This window comes from Notamacropus eugenii, chromosome 2 (genome assembly GCF_028372415.1).
Source record: "Notamacropus eugenii isolate mMacEug1 chromosome 2, mMacEug1.pri_v2, whole genome shotgun sequence".
Classification (NCBI taxonomy): domain Eukaryota; kingdom Metazoa; phylum Chordata; class Mammalia; order Diprotodontia; family Macropodidae; genus Notamacropus; species Notamacropus eugenii.
The window spans coordinates 238,081,377-238,106,139 of record NC_092873.1 but is presented as its reverse complement, the minus strand read 5'-3'; the positions used below and the strand labels follow the sequence as shown (position 1 = coordinate 238,106,139).

Below are 24,763 nucleotides of genomic sequence, written 5' to 3'. Positions count from 1 at the left end.
ATGAGGTTAGTCTGGCATGACCTATTCTAAGTGAAGCCATGGCGGCTCTCTATTATCGCTGTTTCCTTTTCTATGTATTCATCAAATATCTTTTTAATGATGTAGTCAAGATTTTCCTCAGGAAATAAAAGTCAAGTTTCACTGGCCTACAGTTCACAGAATTGGTCATCTTTCCTGTTTTGAAAAAGGACATTTACTTTCCCTACTCTTGTGGCATCTCTCTCATTTTCCAGGAATTTTCAATAGTTTTCAGTGGTTTATCACATTGACCTGTTCTTTCGGGAGTCATCTGATCCAGTTAACCTGAGTTCATCAATGGCAGCTAGGTATTCTCTTATTGTCTCCTCACTTATCTTGGGTAACAACTCCCCATCATTTCTGTTCTATTATGCTTAATATAAAGGCCATTCTCCTTTGCATCGAAGGGCAAAGTAAGAACTAAGCAGCTTGTCAGTTACCATCCCATCTGCTCCAAGTAAAGGTCTTGTTTCTTCTTCAATCCTTTTCCTCTCAACATGGCTTTAAAACCAAACCCCTTCTTGCTTCCTGTACCAGCTTCAGTTTATTCTCAGCTTTAACATTCCTGAAACTACTTTTACATAATAATGATGATGACAATTATATTACTTAACATTTATAGAGTACCTACTAAGTGTCAGGCACTGTGCTAAGTGCTTTACAATTATTTTCTTTGATCTCTAAAATCTTTGGAGGTAGGTGCTATTATTATCCCCATTTTACAGATGAGGAAAGTGAGGCAAACAGAGATTAAATGACTTGCCCAGGATCACCCAGTATGTGTCTGCTGCCAGATATGAACTCAATTCTTACTAACTCGAGATCCAGAGCTCTATCCACCAGAACACCCAGCTGCCTCTTGAATTTCCTAAATTCCCTCTGATACATTTTACTCCATAGGACACTACCAATTTTTCCTTTGGACTCTTTGAAGTTCATTTTCCTGAAATCTAGGGCACATGACAGACTTAGGCTAAACTTCTCATCTATCACAAACTTTAGGATGCAGGGGTCATCTCCCACCAAGATTTCCATCATTTCTGCCTCAGTAATCAGTTTCTCTCTATCAATACGAATCAGACCTAGAATAAATTTTCCCTTTCTTCCACCTTGTGAAGGTTGAAATCAGTACTAAGACAAATCAAGAAGTCATTAGCTCTGCTTTTGGCAGAGAGCTCCAGAAGATGCCCGAATAAGTGAGGTTCCCCCATCCCTACTACATGATGTTATACTATTATGCCTGGCTTATAATCTGTTTCTCAAATTCCATTTCCTCTTCTGTCCAAGTGGTTTATACACCATTGTAAAAATTACTTATGCCTCTCCCTACATAGACCTTCACCCATCTGCTATCTCCCTCTGGGTTTGGGATTTTCTCATGAATCTAAAATCTTAAATTTATGCTATGCTATCTTATCTTTTACTTATTCTGTTTTTTTTTTAAATGAAGTGTATCCATTCATAGCATAGTCCTATTATAGATGTTATCCTACCAAGTCTGAGTACACTTCCTTCTTCCTTATGCCTTCCTACTTGTCTCCAAAGCTCCCCTCAAAAATAACCCCTAAATGCTCACCTAATTTATTAGTAAGTTATCTTATGCAGTCTAGTAACAGGGATCAGTTAAATTTTGGTCTTTGTATAACAAATGCCAAGGACAGTGCAGGTCCTTAAGAAATACTTGTGAAAACTAAAAATAAATTAATAAAAAGAAAAAAGTTTAAAAAAGAATTATTTTTCAATTGATTACCTCAGTTCTTTAAAGAAAATGGCACCACAAGTTGGTTGTGTTTCTATCCCTCTGATTATGTAAAGGGAAAAAAGATCAAAGGAGAAATTAATTTAATTTGGTTTACAAATACATTAAATGTTATGCTTAGTTTGAATAGAAACTACCATAGCATACACACAGAGAACTGAAACTTGATCTCAATATGGAAGATTTGGCTAGCTGAACTAATTCAGACAAACCAGAGCTGCTAATCATGTCTCCAGAAGGCAGAGCCATTCAGTATAATAAAACTGAGGGAACTCTTTGATCAAAAGCCTGGGGCCTTCTGTCCTAATTTTTCATGTGTGGAACACTGTCGTTGCTTAAGAAACACAATATAAAGTACCAAGTCCACATGTCACCTATTTTAGCTGTGTATTCAAAAATGGTCAGTGATACTTGGAGGTCAGAGGAGAAAACAGAAGGAAATTTGCTTAGCAAATATTCCAGAAACAAGGGCATATGGTATTAAAGACAGTAAGCTAGCTAGCATCAAGAGCACACACTCGAAACTTGGGTTGACAGTTGACTCCCCAGTGGCTACTTAAAATAGAACCTCCTCCTGCCCTAAATTAGCAGAGCATCTTACTTTGCCCAAACTAGAACCACTAAATAGCAGCTGAAATACTATACTAAATAACATGGTACTGACCTGGGTACTGCGTGCCTAATAACTCCTCCTCCATAAACTTGTATCCTTGGTACTTTAGTAAGGATCAGAGATTAAAAGGGGGAGGGAGGAGAAAAGAGGGGAAAGACAAGGAGGGAGAGAAAGAGAGAGAGAGACAGAGAGGGAGAGAGAGACAGAGAGGGAGAGAGAGAGTGAGGAAGGGAGAGGAGAACGAGTGCTAAATAAATGAACAAATACAAATAAATGTGCTGGTCACAGACCATTAAACTAGTAGAAGATACTTCTACCCATAGAGTTTAAACCAATATTTAAATACTTTAACATGTTTATATTCTAATTATGAAGGGACTTTGAGTGGTCTAAACAATCGGCATTAGAATAACTTGATCAAATTATATTTGTAAAATTTATTCAACATTCATTTGATCAAATTACTCTAATCTAGGCTGATCAAGCCACTATACATCATTTCATTTTTATATTTAATAGTAACATCTTTAATTTCAAGGAGTGAAGAAGTCATTTTAACTATTATAAATACCCAAATTATCTACAAAGGACCTTTGAAGGAAGATGCTTTCTATATTCAGAGAAAGAACTGATAAATATGTCAGTACGTATAGAGTAAGTTTACATATGTACATAACATACACACACATATTTGTGTCTAATGGTAGCTACGTTGGTTGTGGGTGACAAGGAAGAAAGGGGAAAAAATCTACATGATAACTTTATTATATATGTAAAAGGAAAAGCAGTTGTATATAATTTGCAGTTACATGTGCAATTATCTTTTTTATTATACTATGCTATAGAAATGTTTGTTTTATTCCATAAATTGGAAATAAACAAAAATTAAAAAAAAAAAAGAATTTATCATGTTGAATAGAATCCATCTATCCCCTGATCAATGCTGGATGCAGACTAAAATAACCTTACTCTTCATTTTGAGTGTTTCAGAGGTGACTCTGGCAAGTCTCACCTTCCTAGTAAGGTACTAAAATCTATAATTTTTAAAAGGCTCTTTGAACACATATATAAGTCATTTCACAATATTATATATACATATATATAAATAAAACTTGGTCAAAGTATATTATATAAAATTTGACATAATTCTATATAATAAATATAAATGTGTAAAATGGTTACATATATAATTTGATCAAATTTTCTAATCCAGGTTGATCAGATGACTGTAAGTCATTTTACAGATATATATATATAGATATATATATATATATATAATGTGATAAAATCATGTTATGTATAATTTGATCAAATTACATATAGGAAATATAAATATAGATCATTTGATCAAATTATCCTAATCCCAGATGATCAGACCACTATAAATCATTTCATAATTTAGATATAAACATTTCAAAATATTTAAAGTATTAAAGTAACTAAATTAAATAAAAAGTATTTAAATACTTAAATTCTATGGGTAGTAGAAGTATCTTCTAGTTTAATATGGTGTGTTATCAGTACAAAAATACTTAGCAACTATATTCAAAGCTAAGCAGTCAGATATTTTAAGAGGACAGTATTCATTTACGAAGACAGATTTTTTTTGTTTACACTGTGTAATAAAATGTAATGTCACAAGAGATCATGGGGCTCATATTAAAGATTACACTGAAAAGTTTCCCTTCCATAGGTTTTGCTGTTTTTAAAGTACCAAGGTAACAAGACATCACATCTAGAATATCAAGGGAAATGACGAAAAAAAAGAAATAGAGCTGAAAGAAGAATAGTACTTCTAGGCCTCAAACCATATTATAAAGAAAGAAAGGAAAGAGAGAATGACAGAATGAAGGAACAAGTATTTGGCCAGATCTGAACTCAAGTACTCAGGACTCTAGATCCTGAAGTCTTACCCACTGCATCACCAGCTGCATCTATGGGAGTAGTTACTGAAACCATTTGGGATTAATTAAAAAGCAGAGAGATCTATAGATCAATACAACAGAGCAGACAAGGAAAAATCAGGAACAATGGAACTCAATAACGCAATATTTGATAAAAATGGAAAACATATACTATTTAGGAAAAAAACTTATTTCATAAAAATTGCTGAGAAAACTGCGAAGCAGGCTGGCAAAAAAAAAAAAAAAAGGCTTGAACCCATACTTTACATTATACTCCACAACGTAGTGGATACTGGGGATATTATGATGAAGTAAGAAACAGAAGACATAAATAAAAAGTTATTTTAATAAAATAATAATTTTAATTATAATATTTTCATATTTGAACAATTTAAGTACTTTAATACACAAAGACACTATGTTGTTATTTTCTGAAGCTATTGTTAACTTGAATTGAGCAACACACAGATATTTAGCATACCAACATTGTACAGGTCGCTAAAACGAAAGCAAGTGTCTTAAGTTTTAAGGTACCATGGCATTTCAATGGATCTGGGATCTCATCGATGAGGATGCCCCCTTCATTGGGACAGATCTGGTCCTGCCCACACCTTTCTCACAATGCCCAGATTCTTACAGGCGTTCATCCTCTCATCAAGCAGACAGCAAGCCATTATCTCTCAGGACAGAAAAACAAGTCCTGCCAAGAATATTTTTGTGTTTCTTGAAAAGGATTCATTTTCCACCATGAATATTTAAAAGCTAATGCCTTGAGTCAGCGCCATCTTCCATTTTAACTTGCCTCCTACAAATATACTAAATATCATCTATTTGGACCGTAGCAGTTCAGGCTGCGGCCTAATTACACATAGTGTAATTACAAATGCAACGAAATGCAAAGAGAACAACCATTTATTAAATACTTATGACGTGCCAGGCACTGTGCTAAGTGATCCACAAATATCTCATTTTATCTTCCCAATAACCTTGGAAAGCAGTTGCTATTATTATCCTCATTTGACAGTTGGAGAAACTGAGGCAGCCAGAGGTTAAACAACTTTCCGAGGGCCACCTGAATTCCAAACCAAGGCCTGAAGAATTAGGAAGCTAGATAGCAAAACGGATAAAGTGCAGGACCTAGGATCAGGAAAGATGGGTTCCAATCCACTCTCAGACACTTATTAACTGTGAGACTTGGGCAAGTCACTTAACCTTTGTTTATCTCAGTCTCCTCAACTATAAAATGGAAAAAATAATAGCACCTATCTCACAGGATTGTTGTAAGGTTCAAGTGAGATAATATTTGTAAAGCTAAGACGTAGCCTAGCACATTAGCAGTGTTATCTAAATGTTAGCTATTATCTTTATTATTCTACCTCAACGTTATAAAATTACAGTCTTATTTCGGCCCATCTATTTTAGATTGTTCCTTCCTGAGCTGAAAGTCAGATTTTAGCCTTTTTTCCTATATTTCCATGGCCTAAATCCACTGCATTCAACCACTTGCCTTTTAGGCTGAATGTGGAAAGAAATCTGGATTTGAAGACTATGATTAGAAAGGGGAGAGAAATTGAGTTATACTGCCTCGGTTAGTGTGTCCAAAGTCACCATCTCCAAGAAGGCAAATAAAAACTGACAAGAGGCTTCCCACACCCCATGAGTAACAGAGGTACAGCCTTCTCATACTGGGAAGCCAAACACAGCAGGTATACCCACAAGTCACGCTCACCAAGTAAAGCACAGAGATAACCATGCACACAAGGAAGGAACAATTAGTACTGCTGGCAAGTGATATGTGTAAAGGCTTGGAAACAGGAACTTGTGGGGGAAAGGGGTTTGTTCAGTTAAAGGGCTAGCACTATGGCTGGAGAGGGATGATGGGGCAGATGGTACAAGGCCTTATAGGAGACAGCGAAGGACTTTCCTTTGGTTGAAGAAGCACCAGTTTCTAAAGTTCAAAAGTCATCTTCTCCTTGCATTATAAAAGAAAAGGTTATCGAGTATGTATATGGGAGAGGGGGCAGGTAGGCCGCACAGTGGGTAGAGCACTGGGCTAGGAATGAGGAAGACTCATCTCCCAGCCTCAGACACTTACTAGCTGTGTGACAGACCCCAGGCAAAGCACAGAAATGCAAATCACTCCACTGTTTTTGCCAAGAAAATAACTGTCATAAAGGGTTGAACATGACTCTCAACAACAAATTATTTGGGGGAAGGGCAGGAAAGACTTGGGGAGGAACAGAAACTGGAAAGAGGAAGGCATAGGGTATTATAACTTTGTAGATTTAAGGATATTATAACTTTTACAGACTTGTGGAAAACAGAGACAGAAGTATAGATATGAGAACATGCTGGGAAAACTCAAGAACAGTGATCCTAGAGGACTCATGATAAAACAAGCAACCCATCGCCCAAAAGAGAGGTGCTAGACTTAGGATGCAGACTGAGACATGTTTTATGTGTCATGGCCAATGTAAAAAATGCTTCACTTGACTACGCATGCTTATTATAAGAACTTTTTCCTTCCTTCCTTTCTTTTTTTTTCTCTTTCTTTTTCAGTATTGGGCAGAACAGGGAGAAGTGGGGAAAAAAGAAAGTGGATTTTATTAAATGAAAAAATGAATTTAAATCTTCCAAAGGAAAGAAAAAAATATGAGTCAAAAATCCAAAGACTGATAGATCATTTGCTTTCAAAGCTGGATAAAGGGCCTCAAAGACCATTTTGTTCAACCCTCTCCTGTTTATAGACTTGGAAAAGGAAGTCCAGTGAAATAGAATTACTTGCCAAAGATTACGTTAAGAAAATTCCAGAACTAGGATGCAGAATACAGATTTTCTGACTCATCATTCAGTGCTCTTACTAAAATTTATTTAGCTACCTCTATAGGTAGTGGATACAGTGCTATGCCTGTAGTCAGGAAATCCTGAGTTCAAATCCAGCCTCAGACACTTCCTACACCCTGGGCAAGTCACTTCACCCTTTTTTGCCTCAGTTGCCTCATTCATAAAATGAGTTGGAAAAGGAAATAGCAAACCCCTATAGTATCTCTGCCAAGAAAACTCCAAATGGAGTCACAGAGAGTTGGATTAACAAAAAAAAAAACTACTACTGAACAAAAGCCTGGAAGAAAGGAAAGACAAAGGTCTGACTGACAATAATAGGCAGGTCAAGAAAAGGGAAGGACTTCAAAATGGGCTCTGAGTTAGGGGTTGGACTTTACATACACTAAGAAATTCAGGATTAGAATGACAACTGGATGGAGACCTTTTACTGATTTTCTCAAGACAGTTATGTTCTCTCCTTAGAATTTTTCCTTCCACATTCAGCCTGAAAGACATAAATGGTTGAATATAGTGGAATTTAGGTCAAGGAAATATAGGGGAAAAGGCCATAAAATTCGACTCTCAAATCAATAAGGAACAATCCTGAATGGGTGAACCTGAATAAGACTGTAATTTTATAATGTTGAGGTCTACCTTGATGGGGGAATAATCATGATAATAGCTAACATTTAGATAACACTGATAATTTGCTAGGCTAAGTCTTAGCTTTACAATTCTGTCAATACCTGGCAGAACTGGCTATTTTCACCCATCTTCTCTCCTGTTAGATTGTAAGCTCCTTTAGGGGAGGAGGCATACATCTTATTAATGTCTGGCTACCATGAATTTTCTCCACAGGCCTCCTGTAAAGCAGACTTTCAGTAAGAGTTTGTTGAATGAGTGAAAGTCTAAAGATGACCTTTTAAAACAAGCATTATCCTACCAAAGTGATTTCCCTGGAGCACAGATTTGATGGTGCAATGTTAATGGATTTCAGATCTTTCCTACCCATTAATAGGCCTCACATGGAGCCCATTCAGGGAAGCTTGCTTAGGGGAGGCTTACTTGTAGGAAGACTTTCACACATTTGGCTAATTTCTAATTAGGCATTGAGTCCAGAGGGTTGTGATGATTTGTGGCTCTGAGAAATGTATATATGAGTTGGCATTTTGCTTTGGGGGCTTGCTTAGGATAAGTATCTTGTGATCCCCTGGTGGAGACTCTGAGGGGCAGCAGTCCCTGACTGCTCAGATGTTAAGGCTCTGTCAATCCAGGGATGTACCTAAAGTGTACAGCAATATTGCTTTGATTCAGACAGTAGATCCCTATCTGTTGGTCTTTATTTCTCTGCTTCTATTTTCTCTTAAGTTCAGGGTGCTGACTTTCCCCCTGAACTAGGGAATCCAATTAATAAAACCCCTTAAACAGCTATCTTTCCTAGTAAAGCAAATCTAAAAATTTGTGCTAGCAGCCCTCTTGGGCAGGTCAGTGTGGTTTCCTTTACTGATTACCCATTCAACAAAAGAACATGACTGCTATTGCTAAAATAAAATACCAAATTTCCTGTTTAGCTATGGAAGTCCTTCACAAATTGTGGATCTTAACCTTATCGTACATTTCTCCCCATCTGGCATTCTTCAGTCCAGTAAAATTAGTCTTTTCTCTTTTCATCATATGCAAAAAAAAAAAAAAAGTGTCATTGATTCTGCCATAAACGGCCTAATAGGAATAAAAATCCAAACTTTTTTTAAAAACTTGTTTTTTAAAACCTATTTTTCAATTGCAGTGAAATATGTGTACTTTATTTTAACGTTAGCTTTTAAACTGTAAACTTTGGAGTTCCATGAGGCATCTTTTGGAGTTCTTCCTAAAGTGATATGTGATCATCAAAAAACGTATTAAATACTCTTCTGGCAAATTACCAAATTCTAATTTTCATATCTCAAGTTTATATATTACTTCTTTGTTTTTGTCCTTCCTTCTGGAACAGGATCACTGATGTTGGGAAGATGATGTCATGACTTGCTCGTGCAAACTTACCAGCCTCATTTTTCCCCCCAGAGCCAACTGGGTCCAGTTACAAGATAAAGATCAGGCCCTGGATTCATGGGAGACCTCGGACTTTTTAAGCTAAAGTCTTTCCCAGGTCTCAGTTTGTCTGAGGCAACACCTCAATGATTAAAACTAGGTAAGAAATGAAGCAAAAGAAAAAAAAATCAATCTGAGAGGGGAAGACTTGCAGGGTTTCTGGCAAGAACAGGAACTGCTATTTACACTCACTCTGAGCCATCATAAACCAAACAATGACCAACAGAGGCATTTACTAAGGAAGATCCCACTGTTCTCGTCCACACCCCAGCCATCCCAACAGGCAGACTCTGAATCATTGCAGGAAGTTATCTTTACCCAGGTAGACCAGATTCCCATGTAACTTTAAGAGTTTTTACAGACTCTGACCTTACATATTACCTATTTTACAGATAAAGAAACTGAGGCTAAAGATTAATGATTTGTCCAAGCTCACACAACTATTAAATATCAGTGCTATGATTTGAACCTGGGTAATGTCATAGCAGGAGTTTCAGCATTTTATAGCCCATAGGGGGAAAAAGTTTGACAGCCTCATCATTTAATATAATCTCAGATTATTGATACAGGCAGCAGAAGAGACGGTTTCTCCTCTTTTTAAATGAATATCCAATAAATTTCTTGCTGGTCATTTACTTCTTTTCCAGAAAAGTCACACAAAGAAGATACAACTGCATAGTTTTCTGGGCAATATAATGTGAGTTTCTTTCTGCAACATTAATTATTTAATCAAAGGCCAAAAGGACCATCTCAAAACTGTATCACCTTCTACTTAAAAACAAACAAAAAAAGTCCTTTCCTCGGGATCATCCCTGTACCTTGGCTTTTCATAATTCAACATAGAATTTCTATATTAGTAGCATTGTAACACTTCAACTCAGTTGTCAGCTTCAACCCACTCTCTCCCACTTTCCCTAAGTTTATTGATTGGATGTGAAGGCGTATTCTTTGCCACTTTCAGGAGGCGGCCTAGGAACCACATAATATAAAGCTTTCAAATTCTCCTCCACATCAGAAGAGTTCTGCAAACAAAGCTCTGAAGACCACAACTTCCTCAAAGTGCTCCTGAATATTCTGCCTTTGGAAGAGGGGTTGTTAACCTTTTCTGAGTCACAGACCCTTCCGGCATTTAGATGAAGGCAGTCAGATGAAACCTAAGGGATCTTTCTAGGAATGTTTTTAAAGGCATAAAATGCACAATAGGTTTATAAAAGAAAATGCTGGTATTGAAATAGTCATATCAAAATTTTTTTTAAAAAAAAAAGATCATGGACTCCAGTTCAAGAACCCCTTCTTTAAAAGAATGCTAGACAGCATGGAATTTTAAAATTTAAATCCAAAATTGTTTGAAGATGTAAAGTATTCTCATGAGTAACCAATTTGCTCATGAGGTCTCTTCTTAATATATAATATATAAATGTGAGCTGTGAAGGTAGAATGTGATTCTTATTAGGAACAATGCTTTGCCCCAACCTATGGATTAGTCCATAAGGTAACATCTTAAGATAGTATCTAACAACAACAATTGATTAGCAAATCACTATCTCAATTTAGGTAAGCAGGTAATTCTCCCCCTATCCCCCACTGTTTTATAAGGTCTCAATTATATCATCCTGGATAAACAGCTGGAAGGTAATAAATGTTTGTCAACGGGAAGACAAATCTACATCCAGTTAGATGGATGGAAAGTAAAGTAGAATCAAGAGCTGTATGTAAATCAAAGATTGCAAAGCCTAAGAATGCTGCCACCAAGCCATACATTGGCCAATTTAACATGTGCATTCAAACTCTTATTGCTCTTTGTAGGGCTGGAAGTCAGAAGACGTGGGTTCTAGACTTGGCTGTATGACTGTGGGCAAGTCCTTCATTTCTTTGTCCTCAGTTTTCACATCTGTAAAATGGGAGTTGGAACTCTAAGGTCTCTTCCAGATCTAAGATATTCTGATAATGTGGGATAGCTGAGATCAGGGGGCATGGAAGGGTTAAAGAAAAATAAAATAACTCATCTACCTAACTCTTTCTTCACTTCTTGTGAGTTACACTGTGGGTGCAGGTATCATTTTTATTTTATAGATGAGTAGACTGGAGCCCACAGAAGTTAAGTGACTTGCCCAAGCATTTACATATAATAAATGGCAGAGTCAGAACTTTAAACTAGATCATCTGACTCTAAGTCCCTTCTTTTTTCTATGACTCAGTGAAGAAATCATGTTATAATGGCTTGGGTAAAAAATGTTCCAGTAATTAGTCAATAAGTGTTGGCTCAATATACTGTAACGATGACCAGAGTTCACTTAGTTGCATTATATTGCAAAGAGACAAAAGGTGGGAGGCTGGACACCATAACCTTCTATTTGCTTTATGCCACAAAAGCTTCTTTCCTAGAAGATTCATAGATATAACAACTAGCCAGAAACAAGTACATAAGATTATATCCCAATCCAACCCTTGAGACAACAATTCAAAAGTTAAGAGGTAATACTTTATATTTACTCTTTAAGTCTAACATTGAATCTGGGTAGAAAATTCATTTATGTAGTTAATGGCTAGAAAGGTAAATTTTGTGACTTGGGATCCCTGCCAATTTCTTCAGACTCCCTCTAAACTACCACCTACTACAAGAGGGCCTGAAATCAATAAACTTCCTCTATGCAGCCATAGTAATACTCTCCTATTAATGTCCTTGAGTTTTGATGGTTATTTAGAGCTGATGTCACAAATCAGTACCTTTCAAATATGAGCCCAATCATACATGAGCACTTGGACACATTACCTCACTTTTCCATCCTGTCTACTGCAAAAAGCGAGGAACTTTCTCCAAAAAGTGATTGTCTACCGCTAACTTGGCCCTAGGTGAAGAGAAAGTATATAGGGAATGTTATTAAATGTTATTAAAGTTATCAGACTGGAATAGCCAAATATGTGTGTGTACATACACAGGTACACACATATACATATATATACATACACATATACACAGATACATACATATCTGCGTGTGTATATGTGTGTGCATACATATGTGTGTGTATGTATCTTGGCTATTCAATATTAACTCGCATCTAAGTTTTCCTCATAACAACCCTGCAAGGTAAAAAACATACAAACATCCCCATTTTATAAATGCAGAAACTGAGGGTCACAGATTAAATAATCTGCCCATGTTCAAACATGTAGTTAAGTGTATAAATTTTTGTTCAGACTCAAGCCATTTTAAAATATGTCTATTTCTCTTCCTATTAGATGACAATGCCTTAATTACTGAATACATCTAATCCATAATGAAAAATCCCTAATGTTAAGTCTCAAAGACAGAGAAGACCTGGTAAAGAATAAGACATGCTGTTAGATAAATAGCAAGGAAGTTGATGGAAATGCATAGCTATTTCTAACTGATACTGATGGGAGTGTTTTCCAAAAAACCTGTTAGTCACCCTCAAAGTAAACGAGATGTATGTGCTTTTTACATACCATTAACATATTTCTTACTCCCAAGTTTATCTCACAAAAGTTAACCTCCCTCCAATCCCCATTCCCCACTTTATTATTTCTGTAGAGGGGACCACCATCCTTCCCATCTCAAGTTTGTAACCTTTGCGTTCTTATTCTCGCTCATCTGGTAACTCTAATTAGTCACTAAATCTTGTCATTTTGACCTTGTAGAACATCTTTCCAACCTAACTTCTTCTCTCCACTTGGGTAATGACCTTTCCTGCCTGGACTACTGCAAGGGAGGGTCATTTGCAGTCGTCCTGATCTATATCTGGCCACTGGACCCAGATGGCTCCAGAGGAGAGAGTGAAGCTGGTGACTCTGTACAGCCCTGTCTCACTTAAATCCAATTCACTTGCATGTCATGGCATCACGTTCCTGATGTCATGGTCTTCTTCCAGGATGAAGGACTGCAAACAGAACTGCAATGACCTCCTAACTGGTTTCTCTCAAGTCCTCTCTTCAATCCACTCTTCATTTAGCTATCAAAGCAATTTTCCTTTTGCAAAGATCTGACATCAACAATTTCTGTTATGCTGTGGAAGTTCGCCACAATTTGTTCCTTACCTCTATTTCCAGTCTCGCTATAGATTACTCCCATTGTCCTGTCAAAGGCAACCGTGCATCTGCCATATCCATGCCATACAGGCTGTTCCCCTTGCCTAGAATGTACTTCCTTCCTCACCCTTCTATCAAGAATCCCTTACTTCCTTCAAGACCCAGACTTGGCATCTGCATGAAGCCTTTCCTGATCTACCCTCTGCCCAACTGCCAGTGCCCACCCTCTCTCTATTTATTCTGCATACATTTAGATATATATGTGCTCTCCGAATACAGTTTCATTGGATGTTTTTGTATAGACGGCACCTCACACATAAGTAAGTGTTTAAAAAATACTTGACTGACTGAACAATAAGCTAAATATTATTTCTTGTAAATGAGGAAGCAGAAAGAAAAGATTAATTGGGGGAATTTTGGTCTATAAACCCCATCTGACTCTATCTTAATTTAGCAGGCATCCCTATAAGCTTAATGCCTTTCAAGATAAGGTACTTCAGGCTTAAGAACCTGTCTGTATCCCACTGAGTGGGAAGCCCTTACCTTAATGAAGATTTGGGGAAAGAAGAGTCCAAACACAACTTAAGGTCCCCCAACAGCCCAACACTGAAATGGGATTTCAAATTTACATTATAAACCTGGGCTCTTTTGTCTGCAGTGAGAAACCCTTTACAGGTCTTATATCAGAATGACTCAACTTTTATTTACCCAAATTCTTTCCTGCCTTCTTTCACAGGATTTTCAGATTAATCAGCTCTGATAGTTTACAGAAAATATTAAATATTGAAGCCCTGCCACTCAGTATTAAAGCTTTCAAAGGCAAAATGTTTCTTGCTGCTTGACTTGGTTAAAGAATCCTCTCTTCCCTTACTCCCCAAACACACAGATTGTAGGAAGTTCTGTAACTAGTAGCACAACCCCATGCTGTAGATTAGTCTTAGTTGCAGGATCCACCTACCTACCCATTTGCAATCCACACTTCTGTTTTTGAGGGAATTAATCAGGCCTCAACTTCATGCACCACAGGGCCTATAAATTCAAAACATGAAGAGTCCCTAAATCTTGATAGGTACAATCTGGTCTAGTGGAAAGAACTGTGAACTTGGTTATTTCGGGACTAGGTACAAACCCTTCCTCTGATACTCAATGAGTAGGGAAGATACTGCCTGTCTGCACAATGGAAAAAGTACTTGCACAAGCTACTGGATAGGTCTTTGTGTAAAAAGTATGTCCAGTCACCCTGATTCATACCTTGCCACGGGACTTAGATGGCTCTGGAGGAGAAAATGGGGCTGGTAACTCTGCACAACCCTTCCTCACTTAGGTCCAATTGACATGCATGTCACAGCATCAGCTCCTTGAAGTCTTGGTATCACCTCCCTGATGTCATGGTCCACTTTGAGAACCAAGGACACACAATAACAGCTTTCAGATCCTTAAGCACTGTAAGAGCCATTATTACTACTCCACTCAAGTGGCCTAGAGGGAACTTCTCCATCACCTTGCAAACAACTGCATATCTCCCTCATTTTAAAGTACATGTGTGTACACATACAAACACACACACCATTAGTCTCAATGGATCCAAGTACTTCAAGGGCAAGGACTGTCTCACCTTATTATTTGTATCTCTACCCCACAGAGGGCCTTTAATAATTGCTTTGTCATTAATTTGTGTAAGAACAAAGCCAGCAGGAACGCCCCACACTAATGGTAGCCAATAGATTACAAATGCTATTTCCATTTTTCCACTTACACATCAACACAGCTAAAAACTGCTTTTCTTCTTAATCAAGTTCAGGTTTATTGATTTTTAAGAATAGTAGGAAAGATTTCCTTTCGAGCCTGATTAAAATTTAACTTCCCCTGCTTCAGGTTAATAATATTGGAAGAAGACATCTTGAAGTCAAATAGGGATTACTGAAGGCCTACTATGCATCTCTGTTCAGGGATGAGCAATCTACTCCGGACCTTAATAAAAGCTAGCATTTGTACAGTACTTTTCACTTTATTTCATCTGATTCTCACAACAATCCTGGGAGGTAGGGCTACTACTGTCCACATTTACATTGGGGAAACTGAAGCTCAGAGAACTCAAGAATCAAACTCAGGTATTCCAGAATCGAAGTCTAGCATTCTGGAGCTATATCCAATTTTTTTAAATCTAGTTATGTGTGTTAAAGTTACACCCAATAGTGGTAATGAAGGTTTCCCAATTTACTTTTTAAAAAAAGATTCTAGGGGCAGCTAGGTGTGCAGTGGATAGAGTACTGGCCCTGGAGTCAGGAGGATCTGAGTTCAAATAGGGTCTCCGACATTTGATACTTAGTAGCTATGTGGCCCTGGGGAAGTCACTTAATTTCTGATTGCTTTGAAAAATAAAAATAAAAAAAGAGTCAGTCATCATGTTTAAATTCCATTTAGACAAAAGGCCACAACTGAAAAGAGGTCTCAAAAAGAATGATGATCACATGCTGAAGAACTATTTAAAAGGACAGATTTTGTTAGGAAGCAAGACAGTTATTGAGTTCTGTGCAATCACAGGAAGTATTTCAAAAGAGATTTCTCTCATATTTATGTGGCTTACAAAGAAGACTTTTCAACGGATGGCTTCTGAAAAGTCACTGGCAGGAAGGTTGAGCCAAGGTCTGGAAACTTCATTTCATATTAATCACTGACTGACTCTAAGCAAAGTACAATTTATATAAGCATTTCCATAACTGAGATTTAAAAAGAGGGAAATATTTTCTCAACAAAAGTAGCTTTAGGCATGGATTTCTAAACCGTATAGGACAAGAGCCTGGGGTTTCTAACAGCAGTTAGCTGCGCAACCTTGGGGTTACTAAGGGCCTAAGGGCCTCAGTTTCCTTATTTCTATAAGATAATCAGTTGACTGATAAGGACCCACTCAGCTCTATCAATCTCCTGTTTCCTACTTTTGTTGTTATTAAGTGTTAGAACACATATAAAATGTTTACCAAAAAGAAAAAAAGATAACTTCTGAAAAGAATTCTTGGACTACTTCAATTCCCCAAAAGCTCACTGTGAACTTTAGAGCACTCTTTAAGTTCAACTTGTGTGACTTACTGCTAGCTAAGATTATTTCTTGCTTCCTGCTCCTTAAAAAATTTCCAACCAACCTATTCTGCCAAGCATCTCTTTAAACAAATTCAAACAAGCAAGCTCCATGAGGGCAGGTACAGTCTTTTGCCTCCTTTATACCCAGGGGTTACTACTGTGCCTGGCACAAAGTAGCTACTTATCAAAGTTTAAGGGCCTACTGGCCTATTAAGGGTAAGGCTCAGGCAAAGAGGATATGAATACAAAGAAAAGTGAAGACAGTTGAAGCCCTCATAGAAGCCTGCATTCCCTTCTCTCCAGCTATGGTTCCTGCCTGGCACATTTTAAAATCTCTTTAAATGCTCAATTGTCACCACCTCGTTTTGTTTTTTTCTAAGTCAGCGAAGAATTGCTATTTAAATTTGCTTAGGATCCTGCATTGGTCAATTTCCAGCCAGCAGATAAATTACTCTTTTTAACTGTTTCCCTTTCCTGTCCTATATTTGGCAGAAAAATGGGTATATCCAGCATGGCGATTTAAGGATTCAGATTTAAAAAATAAGTTTCAGTACCATCCTAAAAAGAGTTCTGTTTCCCTACCAAGTTTGTTATTATTGTTGTCTGTGGGGTTTTTGTGTGTGTGTGTGGTTATTTTTTCCCCTAGGAAGACTCCTAGGAAGGCAGAAACTCAGCACTGATTTTTATTTATTTACTGGAATGGGGTGGAGGAGAGGAGGGCTGTACTTATGATATCCTTGGCACAGTGAACGCCCAGCGAGTAAACTCTATCAAGGCATTTCAGCTCCCGCGCCTCAATTTTTGCCTTAAAGAGAACTGACTTGGGCACTAAGGTTAAGTGACTTAAGAGATTTTCAGTGCCCAGGATCACAAAGATAGTATGTGCCCTGCTCAGAATTTGAACACAGGTCTTCCTGACCCCGGGCCCGCTCTCTATACATCATGAGAGACATTAATTAAAGTCTTTTAATTTCAAAACTGGGGAAGCTGAACATCTGCAGCAACTCCCTTCTGGGCCCAAGTGCGCAGTGGATGCCCCCAACCCAGCTGCCTTCTCCTGGGGAGGAAGCACCCAGGACAATCAATGAATCAATAAACAGCTGACGCCCCGAAGCTGCCTCCAGGACAGATGAGGAGGCACTGAGAACCACCAATCGTGCCACAGTCAATCAGTATTTATTAGGCAATCACTATGTATCAGGCACTGTGCTAAGAGCGATGGATACAAAGAAGCAGCAGAAGGCTGGGCTTGTCTTCAAGAAACTTACGGTCTAATGAAGGAGAGAACTTGCAAACATGTACACACACACACACACACACACACACACACACACACACACACACACACACACACACACACACACACACACACACACACACACACACACACACACACACACACACACACACACACACACACACACACACACACACACACACACACACACACACACACACACACCCCCCTAAATTCTGGATAAACAAGACATAATTAGCAGAGGGGAGGCCCTGGAACGGGTTGGGTTGGGGAAGCCTCCCCGCAGGAGGCGGGACCGTAGCTGGCACCTAAAGGAAGCGGAGCGGGGGGCGGAGGAGGCAGGACCCTGGCGGGGTCCCCATCCCTTACCGGCAATATCCCAGAGCTGCAGCCGGACCAGGGTCCTGCTGTCCCAGTTGAGGACTTTGAGGGCGAAGTCCACGCCGATGGTGGCCCGGTAGTGCTGAGAGAAGAGCTGGTGCACGTACCTCTTGATGATGCTCGTCTTGCCCACCCCAAGCTCGCCGATGACCAGCACCTTGAAGAGGTGCTCCTGGATGTCGGGCACCGCGGCGCTCGCAGCCGGCCCCGGGCCGGGCTCCCCGGACGCCCCTCCAGCCATCCCCGCCGCGGCTCCGAGTCCCGGGCCCAGGTGTCCCCCGCTCCGCGATGCAGGCGCCCGGGGACAGCGCAGAACTCGCAGAACTTTCTTCTAACTCTCAACTTGGTCGCAGCAACTTTCCACTCCCTCCTCCGCGGTCTACACGCCGCCTGACTCGAGTCACAGGACCTGGAACCTTCCGCCTTATAACAGCCCCCTCCTACGGGGCGGGGAAGGGGCTGACGAGGGGAGGAGACAGCCTCGGGCCCTCCCTCCTAGTCCCGGCCCGAGGACTGAGCTCCTCGGCTGCGGTTTTCTTTCCCCTCCTCCCTTCTCCCTTCCCCCTTGCCTTTGGGGGTAAATAAGGCCCTGAGCTCCTGGGAAGACGTGGACGCTGCGCCCCACCTCGCAGACGCACCGCACCCACCACCTCTCCTGGGCTGGGCAGACGTGAGGAGTAAATCTGCCAAACAGGCCTGCTGGGGCGCTGCGGGAAGCTCACACTTCCCACCTGTTGCACACCCGCCTGACCGGGCTAGACTGCAGGCAGTCCGGGCTTCGAGCCGCAGGGCACTTCCGTTTTGTCCCCAGGGTTCCTGAGAGCCCCCATGGGGTGCAATACGTGGAGGACAGGGTCCCCGCCTCTCTGCCCACAGAGGAGTTAACTGACCCTCTGCTTCTAATCCAGCATTAAGGAAGCGACGCTGGTTTCAGCTTCTAGGACTAAGCCCATCCCCTTTCAACCCCGGACTGGGACATTTGGTGCAGATGGGGTTCAAGCCCCAGGGGAGCCTGGTTTCTAATGAGAGAAGAACTGGGTTGTCTCTCGTACTCCTTAATCGCCCTCCAGGACAGTCCAGGGAGAAATTATTTAAAGATTGGCTTTGGGACTAGTGTTCAGGTAATCCCCAAAAGGAGGAGTATAAAAGTACTCAGCTAACAATATGATTTGGGTATGAGACGGGCATTTTAGTCCTCCGGGCAAAAGAAATGCTAAACCCAGATGACCTCATAGCAAACCTGTGCAGAACAACTTCCAAACAGGAATCAGAAACAGCTTCTAACTATTGTTATAATCTGCTGGGAAGCTGATAACTTAAAACCTCATCTGAACATAAAAGTGTGCAGGACTGCTCATTAAGCATTTTCCATTTCCCCTCAGCTCTGCACTGCTTCCGTCAAAGTTCAAGTCCTCTGGCAAGCCAAGTCAGGACCTTAGCCTCCCCTTCCATTTTCTTCAGTACAGAAATTCCCTGCTTCCAGTCAACTTCTGTTAATGGACCTCTCTACCTCCAAGCCTAGATGTGTCCCTTTTGATGTTCAGTCAACTACTTGAGTGAAAGGAAACATTTAGTCAGTTAGCTAGCATTTATCAATCACACAGTGCACAGAGCTGGTCAGAGGCCTAGATGCAAACTTCCCTAAAGAAGCCTCCTTATGGGAGTTGCCCCACGAGAAAGGTAGCTATAGTTCTGGAGTGGAGCAGGGCCAGCCTGCTTATCTGAAACCCTCACCCCTTACTGCAAGAAATCTGTTAAGTGATGCTGCCTGTAGGGCCTCAGGAGAGCCTGAACTTCTCTCTCTTTTTAAAATGCCCATTGAATCATCAGCTCCTCCAGCATAGCATCCTGCAAAGGGTATCCTGGTATCAAAGCACCAAGTCCTTTACCCACTGAGCCAACATGTGACTACAAAGCCTCCAAGGAGTTTATCATCTCTGAGTGATCATGTTCCAGAAATTTCCTGGGAAGCTCTGGGCACAAGCTAGCTAAGATAGCCCCAACAGGCCAAAGCAACCTCTGATAAACTGATCCTAGAAGCTGTTTTAAGAGGGAGGACAAGGTTAGAGGAGACCGAGATCAAAACCTTGTTGTTCAGTTGTCCTTTTTTTTTCAGTTGTATTCCACTCTTCATGATTCCATTTGAGGTTTTCTTGGCAAAGAAACCAGAGTGGTTTGTCTTTTCTTTCTTCAGATCATTTTACAGATGAGGAAACTGAGGCAAACAGGATTAAGTGACTTGCCTGGATCACACAGTTAGTGAGTATCTGAAGCTGGATTTGAACTGAGGTCTTCTTGACTCTAGGCCTGGAACTCTATCCACTGTGCCATCTAGCTGCCCCTAGTACCTTACTTGGGAGCAAAGAGTGGTTGGCATATAAGCAGAAAATGTCTGGGGGTATCCTAAGGAAAGGAGATGACTGATTTCTTTCATAAGGATTGAGGGTCAGAATGGTTACTTGGCCTTTAGTCATACATAGCAAATAGGAAAGCTGTGATTTCAATTCAGACCTTTTACCAATATATGCTAGCTATGGTCAGCTCCAATCCCCTGCCCTCAGGAATATTCATGTCAAATGCTAAAGTCATACACTGTACAAAGCTGTCAGAAGTAGGATTCTATGTCCTTAGAGACAGATTTAAAAACAAAAATTTTCTCACAATGAGATTTTAAAACCTTAGGACCATGTATCACTAAAACCAACATCACTGTCTCTCAAGCAGCAGAGTACTCTAACAAGATAGCATCTAGAACAACTTCTCTTCCCTCAGGCCTTCTTCAGGTTCCCCAGGAGGACTGTCCTCTGTCAAGTGAGTTCAGAGACCCTGCCATGGAGGAGACCGTTTTGAGAACTTCTCTTCTGAAACTGCTTTCAGAGCCTGTAGTACATAATTTTGAGCACCTCAGTGGGAGGTAAAGGACTGACTTAATCCTTGAAGGTAAGATTTTTGTTTATTTGTTTTTGTTTTTGTTTTTTTAAACAGCCAAAAGTCATTCAGGATCAAGTCTGTTGCTAGAGGTAGGTTATCAAATTTGATAATGTTGTGTTGGTTGGTTAAATCATGAAAGTGTGAATAGGAGTGATTTTCTATTATGGTAGATGAACCAACTCATTTTAATGAATGCAGTAATTAAAAAAAATAAACATGGAATTTCCTCAAGTAACTACTTTCAAGAGAACATTATTCATTTGTCTGTATGAGTTCTACTGATTCTGTTTTTCTAAAGATAATGATGAATATGGGTAGTTTCTCCCAGAATGCTACCTTCTGTGGTTACTCTTTTCTCTTCAAATCCTGCCATCTTTTAGTCCAGGCCCACATTCATTTTTGTCTTCTCTATGAGAGATGTCATAGTATAGTAGAAGAAAAGCTGACCTGGTCTAGAAGCCAGGAACCCCTCTCATCTCTGACGTTCACTGGCCATGTCAATCTGGGCAAGTTATTTAACCTCTCAGTTTTCTAGGCAACTAACACTATGAGTTGTATAGAAGGTGTTACTCTGTATTGGAAGATGGAGTTTTCTCACCTTATACTGATAAAATCAAGTCCAGTCCTTTGCCTTGATAACTTCCTGATAACAGATGACCCTGTCTCCAGTTTCTGTTATTGTCAGTCTATCTTTTATACAGCTAGCAGTAACTTAACACAGTGCCTGACACATAGTTGTGATTGTGTTGTGGTTTGTCCATTATTGAAGAAGACCATGACATCAGGGAGATAATATGTTTTGCAACTGACTGTGATTTGAGTGAGGAAGGGTTGTGCAAGGTCACCGGCCTCACTTTCTCCTCCAGAGTCATCTGGGCCCAGTGGCCAGATGTAGATCAGGATGACTGGAGATGACCCAGGATGCACATAGTAGGTGCTTAACAAGTGCTTATTGACTGAGTGAGTACCAAAATACTTAAGTCATAGGTCTGCCCACATCACTCCCCTACTCAAAACCTTCCCAGGTTCCTTAGTGCCCATAAACTAAAAATTGACAGACCTATCATTGAAAGTCTTCTCCAATTTGATTCCATCCAACCTTTCTAGCCCTAGTTTATATTATCTCCCATCACACACTCTACCTTGTAGCATAATTGACCTACTAGCTTTTTCTCTACCTCTTCTCAACTCTGTGCACTCTGATAGGCTTTCCCCTAGAATACATTCTTTCCCCATTTCCAGATGTTGAAATCCTTCTTTCCTTCAAGGCTCAGCTCAGGTATTGCCTTCTCTAGGAAGCTTCCCTGATCCTTCCTTACATGTTCCTAGAGCACTTTGCTTAGATTTGTTCTTTGTACCTTTCACATTCTACCTCATGTCATTATTATTTCTGTACATGTCATATCCTACCTAGAGGAGTTTATGTCCCTTCAAGGCAGATATGTCTGTGTTTTTATTTTTGTGTTACCAGTCCACAGAACAAAGCTGTGCGTCCAGTAGCCATTTAATAAATGTTTGTTGAACTGAAAAGCACTTAAGAGATTAGCTGTTAAATTGTTTTTTAGTGATGTCTGACTTTCTGTGACCTCATCTGGGGTTTTCTTGGCAGAGATAACTAAAATGGTTTGCCATTTCCTTCTCCAACTCATTTTACAGATGAGCAACTGAGGCAAACAAGGTTAAATGACTTGCCCAAGGTCATACAGCAAGTAAGTGTCTGAGGCCAGATTTGAACTTAGGAAGATAAATCTTCCTGACTCTTGGCCCTGCAATCTAACTGCCTTCCATTTAAGATGCAAAGTAGCTAATAATCAAGACCGATATAAATATATCTTTTATATACTTTATTTCAGAAACATGACCAAAAATGATACCAATTGTTTCCAGAAACAATGCACATCTCATCTTCTGACAATATAATAATAAAACCAATGAACAAGTATACATCAAGTTGCACATGTATAACATATATTGCCACCATCTGGGGGGAGGGGAGGAAGAAGAAGAGAGAATTTGGAACTCAAAATTTTTTTAAAAATTAATGTCAAAAATTGCTTTTATATGCAATTGAGAAAAATAAAATATTATATTAAAAGTGTGAATCATGATTAAATAATGCCTGAGAGAATGAAAATTGTCCTTATTTGTTGGTTTTACCTCCTATGTTATGAGGCAGTGTGGTACAATGGATAGAGAGCTGACCTCAGAGTCAGAAAGAACTGGGTTGAAATTCTAGCCTTGATACGTAAGAGCTGTATCCTGAGAAAGTCACTTTATGTTCTTAGTAACCTAGGAAACTCTCTGAGAGGCTAAGATGCAGGGCAGGTGTTGATCCGCATTAATAGAGTTATCTCTTCCACCAGAAGTTTCCTATAGCAGTAAATCTCAAATTGAGTCCCCATTTCCCTATCCTTCATATACAGTCCCAGGGTGGAGCATCTGATCAATCAACAATTTTTCCGCTTCTCCCTTCCTCCTTTCCCCCACCTGATATACATTCTTTCTTTACATTCAAGTTAAAATGATCATTGACAAAACAGGGTGAAAGCTACGTGTTCAGGCAAAAAGATGTCTAAATTGGGTTGATGATTGCTGAAGTAAAGCATCCCTTCTTGCCCTAACCTGTAATTGGGGCCAAGGTATTCTTAGCAAAAGCCCTCCTGAATTAGAGGCAATGTCATAAATGCAAATTGCAACTTTCTGACAAACTATATCTCAAAGATGTTGTATTGTAATGTACATGTAATGTAGATGATGTATTATAATACTTTTTAAGTAGTTCATCCCGTTATATCCTGTGTCATTGAATATCTTAAATAGAAAATGTTTTCATAAGGAGAGAATTTGATAAGAGGATTATGAGAAAAAAGTAGATGAGTGTTCCAGCAGAAAAGTCTAAGATGGGTCCATTTCTACTAAAATTACAAGAAGAAACTTCCCCATCAGCAGTCTCATGAGAGAAGATGAGAAAAGAGTGTGTGGTCACTAGTGAATGACTAAATAATACTTATCAGACATTAAAAAAAGGGCTTTGACATATTTTAAATGAATGTTTGTTTTCCAATTCTGCTGTGTCTGGTGCAATACTGTAATTATGGGTCTCTGGACATTCCATTTTAAGCTGTTTTTTCCATTGCTTTTTCCTATGACTGTTTCTGTTTTCACAGAACAGAAATGGAATAAGAATGTTTTCAGTGAGATGCCTTTCTAACATAAAGTAGGCAAAATATATTAAGTAATTTGAATTCATTTTAGAATTAGGTTCAAAGCCTAAGAATTATTCCACTGTAATAATAATAATGATAGTAACGGATGTTTTCATAGTTCTTTAAGGTTTGCAGAATGCATTGTATATATATATTATCTCATTGAATCTTTACACTAACCTTGTGAGGTATATGCTATGACCTCTATTTTACTGGTGAGGAAACTGAGGCAGAGAGCATTTAATGATTTGTCAAGAATCACCCAGCTAGGAAATTGATGTCTGAGGTACAGTTTGAACACAGGTCTTCCTCCACCCAACTCTGGTGCTTTATCCACTGCATTAATTAGCTGATGAAACACTTAAGTCTTTTACATATGTGAAATCTATAGAGCTGAGGCTAAACATATAGAGCATTGGGCTTGGGATGAGGAAGACTCATCTTTATGAGTTCAAATGTGGTCTCAGATATTTCTAGCAGTGTGGCCCTGCCCAAAGACAATCATATGCCTCAGTTTCCTCATCTGTAAAATGAGCTGGAGAAGGAAATGGCAAACCACTCTAGTATCTTTGCCAAGAAAACCCCAGAAATGGGATTACAAAGAGTCAGATATAGCTGAACAACAATAATATATTATGGTGTGCCTTACATATG

The 24,763-nt window shown here is 39.4% G+C and overlaps 1 protein-coding gene across 1 annotated transcript in view; it reads right to left on the bottom strand.

Moving 5' to 3' along the window:
• Nucleotides 1-18,530, bottom strand: part of RAB32 (RAB32, member RAS oncogene family) — a 40,813-nt gene extending 22,283 nt beyond the window's left edge. The window contains exon 1 of the mRNA XM_072643644.1: nt 17,961-18,530. Within this exon, the coding sequence (XP_072499745.1) occupies nt 17,961-18,213 (253 nt within the window). The 5' untranslated portion in view covers nt 18,214-18,530. The remainder of the gene's footprint in view (nt 1-17,960) is intronic.
• Nucleotides 18,531-24,763: the final 6,233 nt, after the last annotated feature.